The sequence below is a fragment of the Myotis myotis genome, unplaced genomic scaffold (assembly GCF_014108235.1).
Source record: "Myotis myotis isolate mMyoMyo1 unplaced genomic scaffold, mMyoMyo1.p scaffold_m19_p_3, whole genome shotgun sequence".
NCBI lineage: Eukaryota > Metazoa > Chordata > Mammalia > Chiroptera > Vespertilionidae > Myotis > Myotis myotis.
Genome location: NW_023416335.1, coordinates 161357139 through 161372376, shown reverse-complemented (window position 1 = coordinate 161372376; position 15238 = coordinate 161357139). Strand labels below are relative to the sequence as shown.

The 15238-nt window shown below is 53.5% G+C and overlaps 1 protein-coding gene across 4 annotated transcripts; it reads right to left on the bottom strand.

The window, feature by feature from the left end:
- Positions 1-57: 57 nt before the first annotated feature.
- Positions 58-15238, bottom strand: SPRYD3 (SPRY domain containing 3). 4 transcript variants are annotated; one of them, XR_004965839.1, is made up of 12 exons: positions 15139-15238; positions 13650-13796; positions 12564-12639; positions 11943-12067; positions 11206-11341; positions 9976-10161; positions 3409-3558; positions 2907-2964; positions 1941-2060; positions 1686-1858; positions 581-1342; positions 58-271 (listed from the first exon to the last, which is right to left on the bottom strand). XR_004965839.1 is itself a non-coding variant. In XM_036297842.1 (11 exons), exons 1-11 carry the CDS (start codon positions 15213-15215, stop codon positions 1208-1210), a joined length of 1383 nt encoding a protein of 460 aa, XP_036153735.1. In that variant the 5' UTR covers positions 15216-15238; the 3' UTR covers positions 58-1207. The 4 variants fall into 4 exon arrangements, 3 of the variants coding, with proteins under 3 accessions (XP_036153735.1, XP_036153737.1, XP_036153736.1); XM_036297842.1 differs by having other exon boundaries at positions 58-1342; XM_036297844.1 differs by lacking the exon at positions 15139-15238 and adding an exon at positions 12929-13035 and having other exon boundaries at positions 58-1342; positions 11943-12465; positions 13650-13786.

Genomic DNA, 15238 nt, shown 5'->3' with positions numbered 1-15238 from the left:
CCCCACTTCAGCCCTGTCCCCAGCCCTATGTACTAGAAAGGACTCCTGTGTCCTGGCCATGCTGATAAATATGGAAACTCCATCTTTATTGGTTGTATAAACATCTCTGTCTGTACATACATTTCATACATCATAGTGCAGGGACTGAAGGGAGGGCCCACGGGGCAGCCCCAGCAGCACAACAGCTACCCCCGCTTTCCCCAAAGCCCTATCCGCTCTGTGCAAACCAAGGCCAACAGCTTCTGCTCCCGCTTCCTCCCAGGAGAAGTCACTGTATGGAGAGGGGGTCAGAGGTCAAGGGGCTAGGAGACGAGGTCTTGGTGGGGGAAGACACGCATAAGTGCTAGAATCAAACACTGAAGCAAAACGGACAAGTGGCACAGGCAGCAAGCAGGGGAGGAAGGGGAGAGGAGGCCAGCTGCCCTCGGGGACCCCCGTGAGGGCATTGGAGTCCACCTCTCTACCACAGGAGAGACATGCGCAGCCTGCACCCCAGGGAACCAGACACAAGGGGGCCACTGGTAGACGAAGGATGGCACGAAGGCCTGTCTCTGCCCCCACCTGACAGCCCCTCTCTCACCATTAAACACCCATGTATGTGTGTCCAGCTGGGGGAGCCGGGGGCTGATTCTCTGTGGAATCTGGTGCCGGAACAGGTGGTGAGGGAGGAAGCGGTTCTCAGGAGAAAGGACAGAGACTCTAGGGACAGCAGTGAGTGGAAGGAGAGAGGGCCCCCGGCCCAGCCAGGGGGGTGATAGCAGCAACTGATTCCCATGATGAGGACAGGGAACAAAAAAGAAGAAATGCAAAAAGAAATACTGTGGGAAATAGGGGAGGGGCTGTCTGCTCCACCCTCTGCAGAGCCTCAGGCCCAAACAGCCGCTGAGGCAGGGTGCTCACTCCTCCACCCACATGGGCCAGTGGGGACAGTGGGACATGGAACCCCTGACCAAAGCAAGTGGGACCCACTGATAGAACACTATATTTGGGTCTGCCCCTGTCCAACCAGGGACTAGGGCCCAGGGACTGATGATAGGGGTGGTACTGGGTCAGAAATATGGGCTTGGCAGGGGCCTAACCTAGTAGGGGCAGAGTGACTATACCCTTGGGGCCTCAGGTAAAGAAATCCTCAGGGAAGTCAGGAACTGGGTACCCGGTCCTGTAAAGGGGCAGGAGAGAGAGAAGGGGCCGGTGTGTGAGAAAATCCCTAGCCACTCAAGGGGTGCAGGTCCACTTTGACTTTCTCGCCACAGCTCAGCATTCCGATGGTGGGGAAGAAGCCCCCAGAGGGTACAACAGCATCCTTCTTCCCAATGATCTTGCCATTCCGAGTAAAGAACACCTGAGGGTGGGGTGGGGAGAAGAATGGAGCAGGCAGCTCTGGCCTCTTCTCTGAGGATGTACCAGCTAGCTACACAGGACTGAACCCCACTCACTCCCAAATCCCAGCATCGCTGGCGGAGAGACTTGGGGTGATGCACGAAGTGACCACAAGAGGGCGCCCTAAGACTGGAAACCAAGTCTCTCGGCAACTCGGCACTCCCAATGCCTCAGAATATGAACACACCCACAGCAAGGCCAGGCCTTCCCTCTTCCCTACCCGGGCTCCACTTTCTATTCCCAACAACACCAGCCCTTGCCCAGGCCCAAGAACCCTAGTCCAACCCCAAACCTTCCACACTCACCACCACCTTCTTGCCCTCATGCTCCTGCTCTATCTCTTCCCCATCTTCTTCCTCTTCTTCTTCCTCCTCTTCCTCTTCCCCTTCCTGGTGCAGGTACATAACATTCCGGACATTCCGGACGGCTCGGGCAGTCGGGGACAGAATCACTGTGTCACAACTGTCATCACTGTCACCTAGAAGACCAGAAAACCTGAGCTCCTGGAGTACTGCCCCCGCCCTCCACCTGACCAGCCTGCTTGGCCCCACCCCACTCACCCTCACTGTCCAGAATGTAGTCCCGCGGGAACATGATCCCACAGCCCATAATGTCCCCTTTGTAACAGCGTGGCCCAAAGGGGTCCCCCACACCGCTGCCATGGAAGATCTTCCCATCATCTGTTGGGAGGGGAGAGAGCATACAGTGAAGGAGGGGCTGACACTCTACACCCTCCCCCCGGCCCAAGCAGCCCCTGCTTGAAGTTGACATTTCCCTACCCCATCTCTCTGGCTCAGAGGAAGGGAGAAGACAGGTGAAACAAAGATATAGAGACAGAAGCGGGAAGAGGGCTCCAGATTAAAAAATAGAAGGAGTCCAGCCAGTGTGGCTCAGGGTTGAGCGTTGACCTATGAACCAGGAGGTCATGGTTCAATTCCCAGTCAGGGCACGTGCCCAAGTTGCGGGCTTGATCCCCAGTAGGGGGTTTGTAATGATTCTCTCTCGTCATTGATGTTTCTATCTCTCTCCCTCTCCCTTCCTCTCTGAAATCAATAAAAATATATTAAAAATATACATAGAGAGAGACAATGAGGGCCCACTTCAAGAGCTAAGGGGGAGAGTCCTCAGGGAGCTGGTCAGAGAGGGGAGGGGAGCCAGGGATGGGGGAGGTGGGACCAGGAACTCACGGTTTGTTCTTTCTAAAGAAAGGCCCAAAGGAAGTCAAGCTGACCAAAAAAAGAAAATGCAGAATCTGCAGGAAGGGCACAGAGGGAGCCAACTCAGAGGCCTGGAATGTCCAGCTTGGGCCCAGATCCCCGCCCTTGCTCTGCTCCCCGGGCTTGGAGGGCTTGGAGGAAACACAGATGAGGAGAAAGCAGCTTTGGAAGGAAAGCAGATGACGGCAGGAAAAATCTCTCCAGCCAGATGCTGGAGGAGAGGCCACTTGTGAGGGGTCAAGAAAATGGATGTCCCTGAGTCTCTACATCTCCCACAACCCCAGCTTCCCCAGGGCAGCCCCTGCTTACCTGCATGGTAAGCCACAGACCCTCTGCTCCAGCCAGGGTGCCTGTTCTTGGGATAATCCTGCAGAAAAAAGAAAAAAAGAAAACCTGTGGTACAGTGCACAAAAGAGGACAGGAGGGAGTGGCATCTGAACCTCCCGTCTTCTGGAATAGGCTACAACCCAGACGGCTGCTCACCACCCCTGCAGCCTCACCCCTTCAAGAGCTTGAGGTTGCAGGGGAAGCAGAGAAGGTAAGAGGGGTTCTTGGCTTTCCTGGCCTGGGCTGCAAGCTGTGCCCACCCCACACCCAGGGCTCAGTGTGTGTGATACAGTCACAACACTCTCAGGTCCCAGGTCACTTGGGGTCTGTACCCTTACACAGCAGACACACACAACCAGGCTCTGTCCCCGGTTAAGACCTGCCCTCTGCAACCTGGCCCCTAGATTTCCCAAGATCCCCCAGACCCATCCCAAAAGCCCCAGAGCTGAGCAGCTCCACAGGCAAAAGCAGCACTAGTGCCCACCTTCCGGGCCAGCCCCAAGGCGATGTAGCATTTCTCTCCAGGGTCTACGATCTCCACCTCGAAGTAGTGGCTCCGAGTGCTCAGTGGGTGCCGGGCCTGGGCCAGCCCTACATCAACGATGCTCTTGCCCTTGCCCAAGTACTCCAGCAGCTGTGGGGAAGAGTCGGGGGGAAGGTAAGGAGGCAGGCTGACACCGCCCTGGAAACCGGGTCCCAAGGCCATCTGGGGACCAGTTTCCTAATGCTGCACCTGCCTGCCTACTGAGCCTTGTTTTGCGGGAGATAGAGAGAGCAGCACAGCAATCCAGATGGCTGAGCGCTGGGAGCCACACTAGACTACTAGTACATCATCACTTCCCTGAATAGCCCTGCTGGGAAAGGTACACCCAGGGCCCCTGAACAAGAGAAAAGGCGAAGTGAAGACGAGGCTCAGAGGAGACCCGACCACTTTCATAGAGGGCCTAATGGGGACAGGTAAGGTGCCAACTCTAGATGTTTGGGGGAGAGGAGGGAAGCTCAGAAGCCAATTCCGTCTGGGATGGAACTGAAATAATTTCTCAAGGTTTTTGTTTTACTTGACTTCAAACAAAACTGTTCATAGCTGGGGTCAGGGAGGTGCCGAGGGGAGCCAGAACTCAGGAGGACAGCTCTACTCCTTCATTTAATGTGAGGGAGGGGAGCAGCAGAACAAAGCTAGGAAGGCAAGTTTTCCGGTTCCCAGCCCCTCGTGGCTCTTTGAAGCTGGAGCAGAGGTGTGGAGAGGGGACGAGAGGGGACATGAATGAAGGGCTTTTGGGGCTCTTTAGTCCACAATGGTCCTGCCTGGGCATGATGGGGCGGCAACCCCCAATCTGGGAGGATTTATTTATCAGTTGTCATGGTAATAACAGAACTATGACTCAACCCCATTCCCTCTTTCCCACCTTCAGCACCACCTGGGATTCCTTAATCCCTTTTAAATTAGCCAAACTGCTCCTTAAGACTTTATTTTACCTTCCCACCTTGCAGCCCTGAAGAATACACATTCCCTGGGGACCTCCTTCACATATTCCTGGAAGCCTTGGGACACTGGCCTCTCACCCCACCAAAGAGCACCTGCCTGAACGGGAAAGGAACTATGTCACCCGCACCTACAAGGAAGCCTGTCTTCAGCACCCCTTCAGAGAGGAAATACAGGGACTTGGTCCCCTTCTCAGCTCTGGATTCCCAAAGCCCTGCCACCTCAAGCCCATCCTCCCTTCCTCACCAAAGAGAACTGGAGGCGGGGGTGGGGGCGGGTTCAGCATAAAAGCCAGAGATGTACAGACCACCTAAATCCACACCCGGCTGACTCTTCTCTCCTTCCTGCAGCCAGGGCCTCACACATCTCGGGTTACACTGGCTCTTTTCTATTCCACTCCTGGCCCAGGCTTCCCCATACACCGCACTGCTCTTTTTCATCAGAGACGGATACCTTGCATCAGCATCACATTCTGAACTTCCAGACACTGATTAAGACCCACACTGTTTAGATTCTGTTTATGGGCCTCTGCGTGTTCTCTGCTCGGCAGGGGTTCCTGCTCTGCACCTCTCCCCACAAGCCGGAAGGGTTGTAGCTTGATGCACACTAAGGAGCTTCCATCCCACCCAGTCTGAGCTGCCCCCAGACCACCCTCTCCACCCAGCACTGCAGAACTGGGTGGGAGACCCTACAGCTGCCCTTGACCCACTCCATCCAACTGGCCTCAGCATAGGAAACAAAGTGTTCTCCACTCCAGGGCCAAGAGACAGCGGATCCAGACCCTGATCCTTGGGAAAAACCCGCCCGACCGTTCTCTCTAGCTCAGCCCTGAGAAGAGCAGCACTGCAGTTTCGTCTATGGATAGGATGGGGATGCTTCTTTAAGCCAAAAGGCCAGGAAGATGAAACACACTAACACGGGACTCTAAAACCCACTCCCCACGCCACAGAGCAGTTCAGGCAGACTGCTGATGGCCTGCAAGACTAGATCCCTGCACAATCTGCCCTCCTCAAGAGAGGAGCCACCCACCCCTCAGGTCAGAAGCCACCCCAATTCATCTGGTCCTTTTGGATCCATTCACCTGCTCCTGGGCAAAGTCCCCCTAAGCTTTCCAGAACCTTCTCGGAGAACTTAAGGGATGGAGTGAGGGCAAGTTTGGCCTCCCTGACAGATCCTTGCTTCAATGCACTCCTCCCCTCCTTAGACTAGGGCTATTAGGCACCTAGAGGAGAATCTTAGTTGCTAGAAGCCTGATGCTGGTCCCTTAATCTGTGCCTCAGATGCCCCTTAGTTTGAAAGAGAATCAACCAGACCGGGGTTCATATCCTAACTCCTATTACTTACTAGCCACTAACCTTGAGCACTTCTTTAAGCCTAAATTTCCTCATCAGTAAAATCAGGACCTCTAAAAATAGGTGAGAAGACGAAATTAAGTGTCAAGTGCTTAGCACAGAGCCTGACACCCCGTAGGTGATCAATACACATTTCTGCCTTTCCATAAATCAGAAATGGGGGTTATACTGGAACAGGCCAACATATCAGTGCTCCCTAAACATTAATAGTCACCCCAAAGCTACAGCAGACTGGAAATGCCCATCACAAATTAGGAAATGATCTTTCATCTCAGCCTTTACGTCCAACGGGAACAGTCCCTTAGGCTCCCAGCACTAAGCACTGTTTCCCCAAGACAAATGACCACTTCCCAGATGACTCTACCCCAACTGACCAACTGTCCTCCCCCGGTGTTTCTCTTCAGGCAGTGCCCAATCTGCAGGAATGTTCCTCTGTATCTTTGGTGGAGGTAGAGGGAACCCTTTCCTTGGGGCTCTCATGCCCCCCTGCCTCTTATGTGTCCCTCCAAACACAACCAAAGCCTTGAGAGGCCAAATAGGTGGACTCAATGCCAGAGTGGAGGCTGCAGACCAGAGTGCAGACAGCCGACTGTACTCCCCCTCTCCTTGTATCAGCAGCACTTCTCAGCCTGTGCTCTCTACTGGTATCTGCCCTCCTCTTGCCAGCGGAAGCCCTTATCCCTCTTGACAGGAGCAACGAAAGGCTCAGTGCCCTGAGGGCCTAGAGGCAGCTGAAACAGGAACCAAGAACATGCTCCCCACCAGCCAGCTCAGGCCCTAACACGGTCTCCCCCTGAGTTGGGGCCATGAAGGGCCCCTGGGAGGGTGAGACCTCATTCACCCCCTTTGTGTACCAAAGCTGTTGCCCCGTCACTAAGGAGTTGTCAGAGGAGCTCTGACTAGAAAACAAAGACAGAATGAGTCTAATCTCCAAGCTTTACCAACCGTATCCCCCATCCTCCACTCATTAGCTTATTGTGCAAGGCCTTGGGGCATGGATGAGGTGAGGGGCAACACCCCCATTCCTGAGCAATGCAGCAGCAACACTCCAACACCCTCAGAGTTCCAGGAAGGGGGACACTTTCAGAGGGGAAACTGAGGCCACTGGAAGCAGGGGAAGAATTCCACTCAAGAAAGAGCCAGGTCTTGGCTGGTGTGGCTCAGTTGGTTAGGCATTGTCAGGGAATTGTCCGTGCACCGAAAGTTTTGCTGGTTTGATTCCCAGTCAGGGTACATGCCCAGGTTGCAGGTTCAATCCTCGGTAGGGGGCATGCTGGAGGCAGCTGACTGATGTATCACTCTCACATCAATGTCTCTCTCTCCCTCTCCCTTCCTCTCTCTCTAAAAATCAATAAAAAAATTTTTTTTAAAAAATAAAGAGCCAGGTCTGACTAATATAGACACTCAGATTAAGCAAACATGACTGAAAATTAGCACCTGTTGAATCTAGGTAGTGGGTATATGACTGTTCACTGTACTGTTTTTTCAACTTTTCTGTATGTTTAAAATTTTTCATAATGAATGTAGGAGAGAAAAAAAGTCAGAAATTGAATTTGCTTTTCTTTATGGGAAGAATCAGTGAGACGGGAGAAGAAAGGATGATTGAGATTCCAAAACTGAGAAAAAGGCTAGGAATAAAAGAATTCCAAGGCAACCAAATAAACTCACCCAGGAGGGCCTTGGCTGAAGGACAAGAGAATCCCTGGGAAGTAGGAATTGAGGCCCAGGAACTCCAGATTCATTTTAGGAGAAGGGGGCAGGAAGAAGGGAGATGATTGGCGACAGGAGAGCGGACTTGGACAGAAGGTAACAGCACATATTAGACAGTGGAAAGGCAGTGGGTAGGGGTCAAAGAATGAATATCTGGGCTTAGTTTTGTCACTAATTCACTTTTTTAAAAAGTTTAAATATATTTTTATTGATTTCAGAGATGAAGGGAGAGAGAGAGAGAGAGAGAGAGAGAGAGAGAGAGAGAGAGAGAGAGAGAGAGAAACATCAATGGTGAGAGAGAATCACTGATCAACTGCCTCCCACACACCCCACACTGGAGATCGAGCCCACAACCCAGGTATGTGCCCTGACTGGAATCGAACCGTGACCTCCTGGTTCATAGGTCGATGCTCAACCACTGAGCCTGAGCCACACTGGCCAGGTACAAATTCACTTTTTGACATTTGAACAAGTCTCTTCACTTCTCTGGGACTGTTTTTGCATCAATAGCATAACATGATATTTGGGGATGTGTAGCTGTCACAATGTCCAGAGGCAGAGATGCTAAGCATCCTGTCCATCAAGGAAGTGTCTCACCTAAAATGCCCAACAGCCTTCGTACTAAGAAACCCTGGACTAGATGGCACCAAAGCCTCTCCCAAATCTTTATGGTTCTAAAGGGTGCTCTCCTGGGAACATCACCCAGGGCAGGATAAACAAGCTTCAACACAGCAAAGGTAAGGGCTCCCAGAGAGGGGAATGATAAAACAGGAAAGGCAAAGAGGAGAAAGAGCCATGCTGAACACAGAAATAGGAGGCACAGGCATGGTCCCAATGACCTCTCCTAGGCTCCTCTAGATGACACAACTTTGATTGCTGGATCAGAAATTCAGTGCATGATGACAAAAGGGAGGGGATCAAGAGACAAGTGGGATGGGAGGCCCAGGGAATGAAAGAAACTGGGTAAATCACCCTTATTTGAAAGATGGGGCAGTGGGCAAGATTGGAATAAAGGCACATTTCCTTCAGGAGACACATGCCCAATCTGCCCCAGAGGAGCAAGTGTTCAGGGAGTAGTGTGCTCGCCCTGCTAGCTGTTAGAAGCTGGAGTGAGGGTCTGAAAAAAAGAGCCAAACTTAACAGCTTATGTCTAAGAAAGAAAAAAGTTCTTCAACTCATGGCCTGAGGGTGTTGGGGGAAGGGCAGAGGGGAATGAAGGCTATTTATAAATGTCTACAGGATTCTGCATCAATTAGGAAAGATTGCCTGGGAGGAGCCGGGAACAGAGTGGGGACAGGTCCAGGCAGGGAAAGGATGCCAGGAAAACACTCCTGAGGCGAGGTCAAGGACGAGAGCGGGAACACAGCCCTGGCTCAGTCCCAAGGTCAACTCTGTAGATGTTGTCAAAATGGTGGTGGAAGTGGAAAAGAAAGAGAAGAGACAATGATCTTGGAGTGGACACCGGAGGCCTCCTGACTCACAGCCACTGCAGTCCTTGAACCCTCGTGTCAGAAGGGGGTGCAGAGTGTCCGAAGCAACAGGACGACACACTTTCTGCCATTTTCCTTGAGTTTAACTCACCTTGAACTCCAGAAGGGCGGGAGGGGGGCCTTGCTCATAATCCACTCCCACTCCCAACCCCCCCACTGCTTCTGTTTTGCTATCAAAGGCTGATTTGAAAACAGCCTGGGTTGGGGTGAGAAGGCCAGAGGATGGAGAAAAGGTTGAACTGGGAGCAAGGGGGCAGCAGAGGGACAATTCGAAGTGGGAGGTCTGTACAGTCCACTAGAGACCAGGGCCAGACCCCGACTCAGCATCCATTCACTCCCAACCTAGCATGAGGTACAGAGTGTAGATGTGAAGGTGCATAAACGTCCCAAGAAAATTTAAAATCCAGGAAAAGACTAAAGCAGGCATGACAAGATGAATAAAAAAGCAAGTCGTGACATGTCAAGGATTCTCACCGACCTTTCTATGCCTCTAGTCTCACCCTCTATAAAATGTAGAGGGAAGACAGAAGAGATTGACATTGACGCTTACTCAAAATGATCTCAAAGAACCTTTCCACATGAGCAGGACTTGTGACCACACTTGCCCCACAGCAGTGAATGGAAAGCCTGGGGAGCTAAGCTGTGATCAAGCCCAACGGGGGAGCCAGGCATCCTGCCTCCCAGTCAGGCCCAGCCTCTCAAAGGCAGGTGTGCAGGGCAGCAGGGCTCACCAGGTGTCAAAGGAACCAAAGAAGACAAAGGAGAACTACTACTTGTTCCGAGAGTAAAGCTCTCAAATGAAGGGGATGGGAAGAAAGCGAATCCGTGCTAAGAAGAAAACAGATTAAAAAAATCATGTCAAGATTCCCCCAGGCTATCCTACCAAAATTCCCATTTTCCAAAACCTTACAAAAGACACTGTCCTCACCCCCAATTCTAAGCAATTCAGATGTGCTTATGTGGCCCACAGGTGTCCTGCCCAGCCCTCCCACCCACCCCCACTGTCCCTTACTTACAGTTCCACAGACTCTGACATCATGCAGCCGGCCCCATTCGTCCTCATAACTGTCCACCATCATGACACTGTCATCCTCACGGCCCAGCTCAGCGTTGAGGTGCAGCCGTACCTCCTCACCCAGGGAGTGCATGCCCACTGCTGGGAACAGCCCGTCTGGGGACATGGGCATGATGGTGGAGCCCACCTGCAGTGGGGGAGGGAGGGAGCTGCCATCAGGCTCACTTTTGCATAGCTCATCTAATTCTTACAGGCTACTTTTGAGATGATGCAAAATAATTATCACATACACTGACAGACAGAAAAACAGAAGTGTTGAAAAAAATGTAAAGCTGCTAAGTACTCCTAGCCGAGCAAGGTATGCAGAGCTAGAAGGCAAACACAAGGCTCTCAACTTGCTGCCAAATACGTTTGGTATGAGTGCGTGTGCTCTGAGGCAGGAAAGCCCTGAGGCCTAGGTGCTGAGGGAATAGGACTTCTCAGCCTGGGCCTGAGGAAGCAATTTTCCCAGGGTGGGGTTCAGAGCTGGTGGCTCCCCTGCTGTGTGCGTTATCCCATCTTTTCCCTACTACTAGTCCCTCTCAGAAGAAAGGGAAGGAGAAGTGACACAAAGAAAATAAACACAGAAAGGACATATCCTCGAAAGTATTCAAGTCAAAAACCCAAAGAGGACCTCCAGCTTATGTAGCCAGGCCATAATCTTCTCTTCTTTGTTCCTGCTCAAAACCCTCTCCCTGCCGAACCGGTTTGGCTCAGTGGATAGAGCGTCGGCCTGCGGACTGAGGGGTCCCGGGTTCGATTCCGGTCAAGGGCATGTACCTTGGTTGCGGGCACATCCCCAGTAGGGGGCGTGCAGGAGGCAGCTGATCGATCTCTCTCATCGATGTTTCTAACTCTCTATCCCTCTCCCTTCTTCTCTGTAAAAAATCAATAAAATATATTAAAAAAAAAAAAAAAACCCTCTCCCAATTGTGTCCCCCACAATTTCTGCTCATCCTCCATTGCACTAACTGCCCCTCTGCATCTTTCATCTGGGTAATGCCCCAGCTTCACCTGGGCAGGGAAGTGTCTTCTACACGCAGGAGACTTCAGGAGAACCTGAGGCTGGACTGAAGGAGATGGGAACTGCGCCTGTGGGTCCCTGGGCAAGCGCCAGCCAGCAGACTCTTATCACTCCCACAGATTCTTACACAGCTCCAAACTGCTTAAACCACCTGGGATTTCCACTTACCCGCTTCCCATTTTTGGTGAAGAAGATCTGAGCAGTCTGCACATCAAAGGACACAGGCTCAATACCGCAGCCAATCCGGTCCCCGGAGTTGCACTTTGACCCAAACTGGCGGCCCTTGGCTCGGCCATTGTACAGCCTGTGGACAGAGTAGCGCAGACACAGGGCCTGAGCTGAGCCTCCCAACTTCTCCCCAGTGCCAATAGCTGAGGCCTCACCTTGCTGCTCCCAGTCATTCTGTGACGACATCTACCTATGTCCTAGCACAAGCTCCACACTTCCTCTAAGTCTACAAACCTCCAAGAGTAGCCATTAGGCCATCTTCCTGTCCTGATCAGAAAAGTCTATGAAAATACCCCAAGATAGGTGAAGGAATGGCAAAAGCCACTCAGAGGTAAGTCCTTTATAGCTAAGACTAGTGGCCCTATTGCATGAAATTCGTGCACAGGGGGTGAGGCAGGGAGTCCCTCAGGCCAGCCAGCACCCTCTCCAATCAGGGACCCCTTGGGGTATGTCCGACTGCCTGATCTCACCCCCAACTGCCCTCCCCTGCTGGCCTGATCGCCCCTAACTGCCTCTGTCTCGGCCCCCACCACCATGGCTTTGTCTGGAAGGAAGTCAGACATCTGGAAGATGGCCGGTCGACCCAGTCTAATTAGCATATTACCCTTTTATTAGTATAGATTCCCTAACCCCCGAATCCATAGCCAGGAGGTTAGGTTCCGCAGGAGGCAACTCACTTGCCATCATCAGCATGGTAGGCTACAGAGTCAGGCAACCAGCCAGGCTGGTGATCCAAACTGTAGTACTGAGGGACCAGCCCCACAGCAATGGTGCCTCGGACACCACTGTCCACAATAGACACCTGGAGGGAGGAGAGCAGGGCACAGTTAGCACAGATGGGAAATGGGAGCTGCTGTTTGTGTGGGGAAGGGAGGCTAGACATCAAAGGGGACTGAGGCTCAAAGAGACAACAGACATGGGAATCAGAGGAAAAGACAGGGCACTCAGAGGGGGAACTGGGAGAGTGGGGCCTGCTTTACCATGATTACTTAGAAAATAATTTCCAATTAATGGATAGGACACGAAGTAGATGCTGGGCTTGGGTTAACGGGTGGGAAAAGACACGGGTCAAAGTCTACTTAGATGAGGGGCAGGAGAGCAGAAGGGATGGCGTGACAGGACTCCAGGGCACCTATCTCTCAGATTAGGCACCATGCTGTCCTGTGCCCTTTCCCCAGCCAACAGGTCAACAGGACAGCTCTGATGGAAAATGAAAAGGCCCAGACTGTGAATCTAGTAAAAAAAAAAAAAAAAAAAGGTTCTTGGAGCTTAACAGTCTCACCCCCTGCTCGGCCCACCTCAAAATAATTGCTGTCCTTGGTCAGAGGTCGAGAAGCCACATAGCAGCCAACTTCACCGGAGTTTCCATGGTAACTGAAGGAGGAATGAGTGGGAAGTTTCATTAGCAACCGAGTCCAGGAGTTGGGAGAAGGGCCTCATCTCCAGCCCCCACCCTGCGAAGGCCAGCACAGAGGAGAATCCATTAGGCCACACTTGAGGACATCTGCACAGACACCATAACAAGATCCTTGAGGTCCTCCGGCTGCCTCCAATCAGGGTCCAACCCACCCTGACCACTGCAAGCCTGGTTTCCTCATTTCCAGGGGGAGACGAAAGCAGAGCCTCCCTTAGCTACTTACGAGGGGTCTCACAACTGTCTAACCTCAATCCCTCCTGCTGCAGCTCCGGCCCTTTTCCTCTGGCTCTGTCCTCCTGGAGCTGGAGAACGGCTGGCTGGCCTCTATCCTCTGGACCAGAGCCCTTCGCAGACTGGAAGACAGTTATGCAGTCCCCACTCCTCCGCTTTCTTGTTTCCAGGCTACATAGCACTACTCTCTTCCCCCGTCAATGACAACTTTGTGAGTTAGGCTCGAAAGGAGTCGGGGAAGGGGTACAAGCCCGAAAAGAGAGAGAAAAGAAACACAATCCAAAGGGTTGTCGGGTGGTGAGCAGGGTGCATTACAGAACTGTCCTTCCCCAGACAGGAACTCCTCTGCCTTTGAAATGGCCACTCTTCACCTAAGGCAACGAGACACAGGAAGGAGACCCCTGGAACCTCTCACCATCCTCCTCTCCCCACCCACAGGTCTGTCCTCTGCACAAGATGGAGGACCTCACTCTCGGGCGCCTGGGCAACGCCTGAGACGCCCGGCAGCCTCCTGCCTCTCACACGGCTGCTTCCGATGAGGCCAGGAGAGTGACCCCGAGGCACCGGCAGAAGCAAGTGCAGGGGGAGCGGCACTGCTCCCCTCGGAAAGGCCGCCACGGTCAACAGCCTTCCCCTCCCAGGGCCGTGCTGACCGTCCTCTGCCTCAAAAGACGCCGGTGTTCAGCTCTCAGATCTGGCACAAGAAGGGAAACTTGGAAAACTCCCCCAAACTCACCTCAGAGTGTCTCCATCTACAAGAATGTGCTTGAACCTCTCCTGATACCGGAAGGCGCGCACCTCCCGAATCTCCCGGATCCGCCGGCGCCAGTTCAGAAACCGGTAGTGCAGATTGAGGTCATCCATCTTGTTCATGAGAACAAACCTGTGGGTGGGGAGACAGGGGCTGAGGAGGAAGCAGGCCCTCAGCACAGCATCTCCGCCCGTTTCACCAGAAACCTGGGGAGGGCGCTGGACTGGAAGCCAGTTGCCCAGATCGACCTCCACCATCTCCGTCCTCATCCTTTCCTTCGACGAACATTTACAGTTCTAGGTGCTGCAGACACACTGTGCGCGCGATGGTGGGGGACGCCTGCTCTCACAGGGCTCCCACTGCAGTGTAAGGGGGCAAGCCGGGCGACAACCAGACGTAACCACGTCAGACACGGGAGGAAAGGCGGAGTGAGGGGATCAGGAACATGGGGTGACCTCCGCCTAAAGAAGGCCCCTCTCTGAGGAGGTGACATCAGAGTTGCGAGGAGAAGGAGCCGGGCACAGGCGGCCAGGACGCAGGCCCTGGGGTGGAAGGGAGCTGGCCTGCAGAGAAATAAAAGGCCAGGGTGGCTGGCGTGTGAGGAACGGGGAAGATGACCCTGGAGGGGGCGAGGAGGAGGCAGGGGCCGGAGCAAGGCCCTGGAGACCATCGTGAGGCGTCGGTAATGTATTCCAAGTGTGATGGGAAACGACAGGAACCTAGGGTTTGCCAGGTCTTAGAGATCAGTCAGGCTGTGGTGGGAGGACTGACGAAAAGAGGAGCGAGGGTGGTGGACGACGAATGGCGAGGTTGTGGCACCAGTTCCGATGAGAGATGGCAGCAGGGAAGATGGAGAGGAGCCGGATGATCTGGGTGTTGGAACCACCAATGGTGCTAACACATGAATGAACGAACGAACGAACGAATGAGTGAATCAGTGAATGAATGAACGAGTGAATGAATGAGTGAATGAGTGAATGAATGAATGAATGAATGAATGAATGAATGAATTTTTCCTCGAAGCCAAAAGTGAGAAAAGGGTGAGGTGCTTTTCCTATTCCCCAAACCCTGAGACAGGGGTTCCCTCAGGCCTGACAGTGCTTTGCACACAGTAGGTGCTCAGTCAGGGTAGGCCTAGAAGGGTAAGCACCTGCGGGGCGGCCTGTGACTGCCCTCCCTCGGCCAGGGCTGATCCCCAGAGCCCCACAGCCCAGGCATCCGCCAGCGGCGGCAGCACCAGCCCCGCCTCCACCGCACGGCCCGGTCCCTCCGACGAGACCCGAGACCCGAGGGCACCGCGGCCAGCCTGTCAGTGTGGCGACGCCCAGCCTCCCCCAGCCTGGCACGGGGCGAGGGTCCTGACGGGGTGAGCCTCCGGGCAAGAGCGTCAGGCGCCGCCCTTGACCCCCGCCTCCCGCCTCAGGCCCCGGGGAGACCCGGGATCTCTGGGACCCCGCCCCCGATCCCCGCCTACCGGGGCCGCCGCGTCCTCCTCATCCATAGGCCTCTCAGCGCGCACTCTAGCTCTTCGGCCGCCGCCACCACACACATCCGGGTCCCCGCCCTACCTACTC

Coding starts and splice junctions, on each gene's coding strand:
- SPRYD3 (XM_036297842.1), bottom strand. CDS start 15,215: ATGTGTGTGGTGGCGGCGGCCGAAGAGCTAGAGTGCGCGCTGAGAGGC. Junction 13,797..15,138: donor AGGAGGACGCGGCGGCCCCG/GTAGGCGGGGAT, acceptor CCCCACCCACAG/GTTTGTTCTCATGAACAAGA. Junction 2,965..3,408: donor CCTTGGGGCTGGCCCGGAAG/GTGGGCACTAGT, acceptor TTTTTTCTGCAG/GATTATCCCAAGAACAGGCA.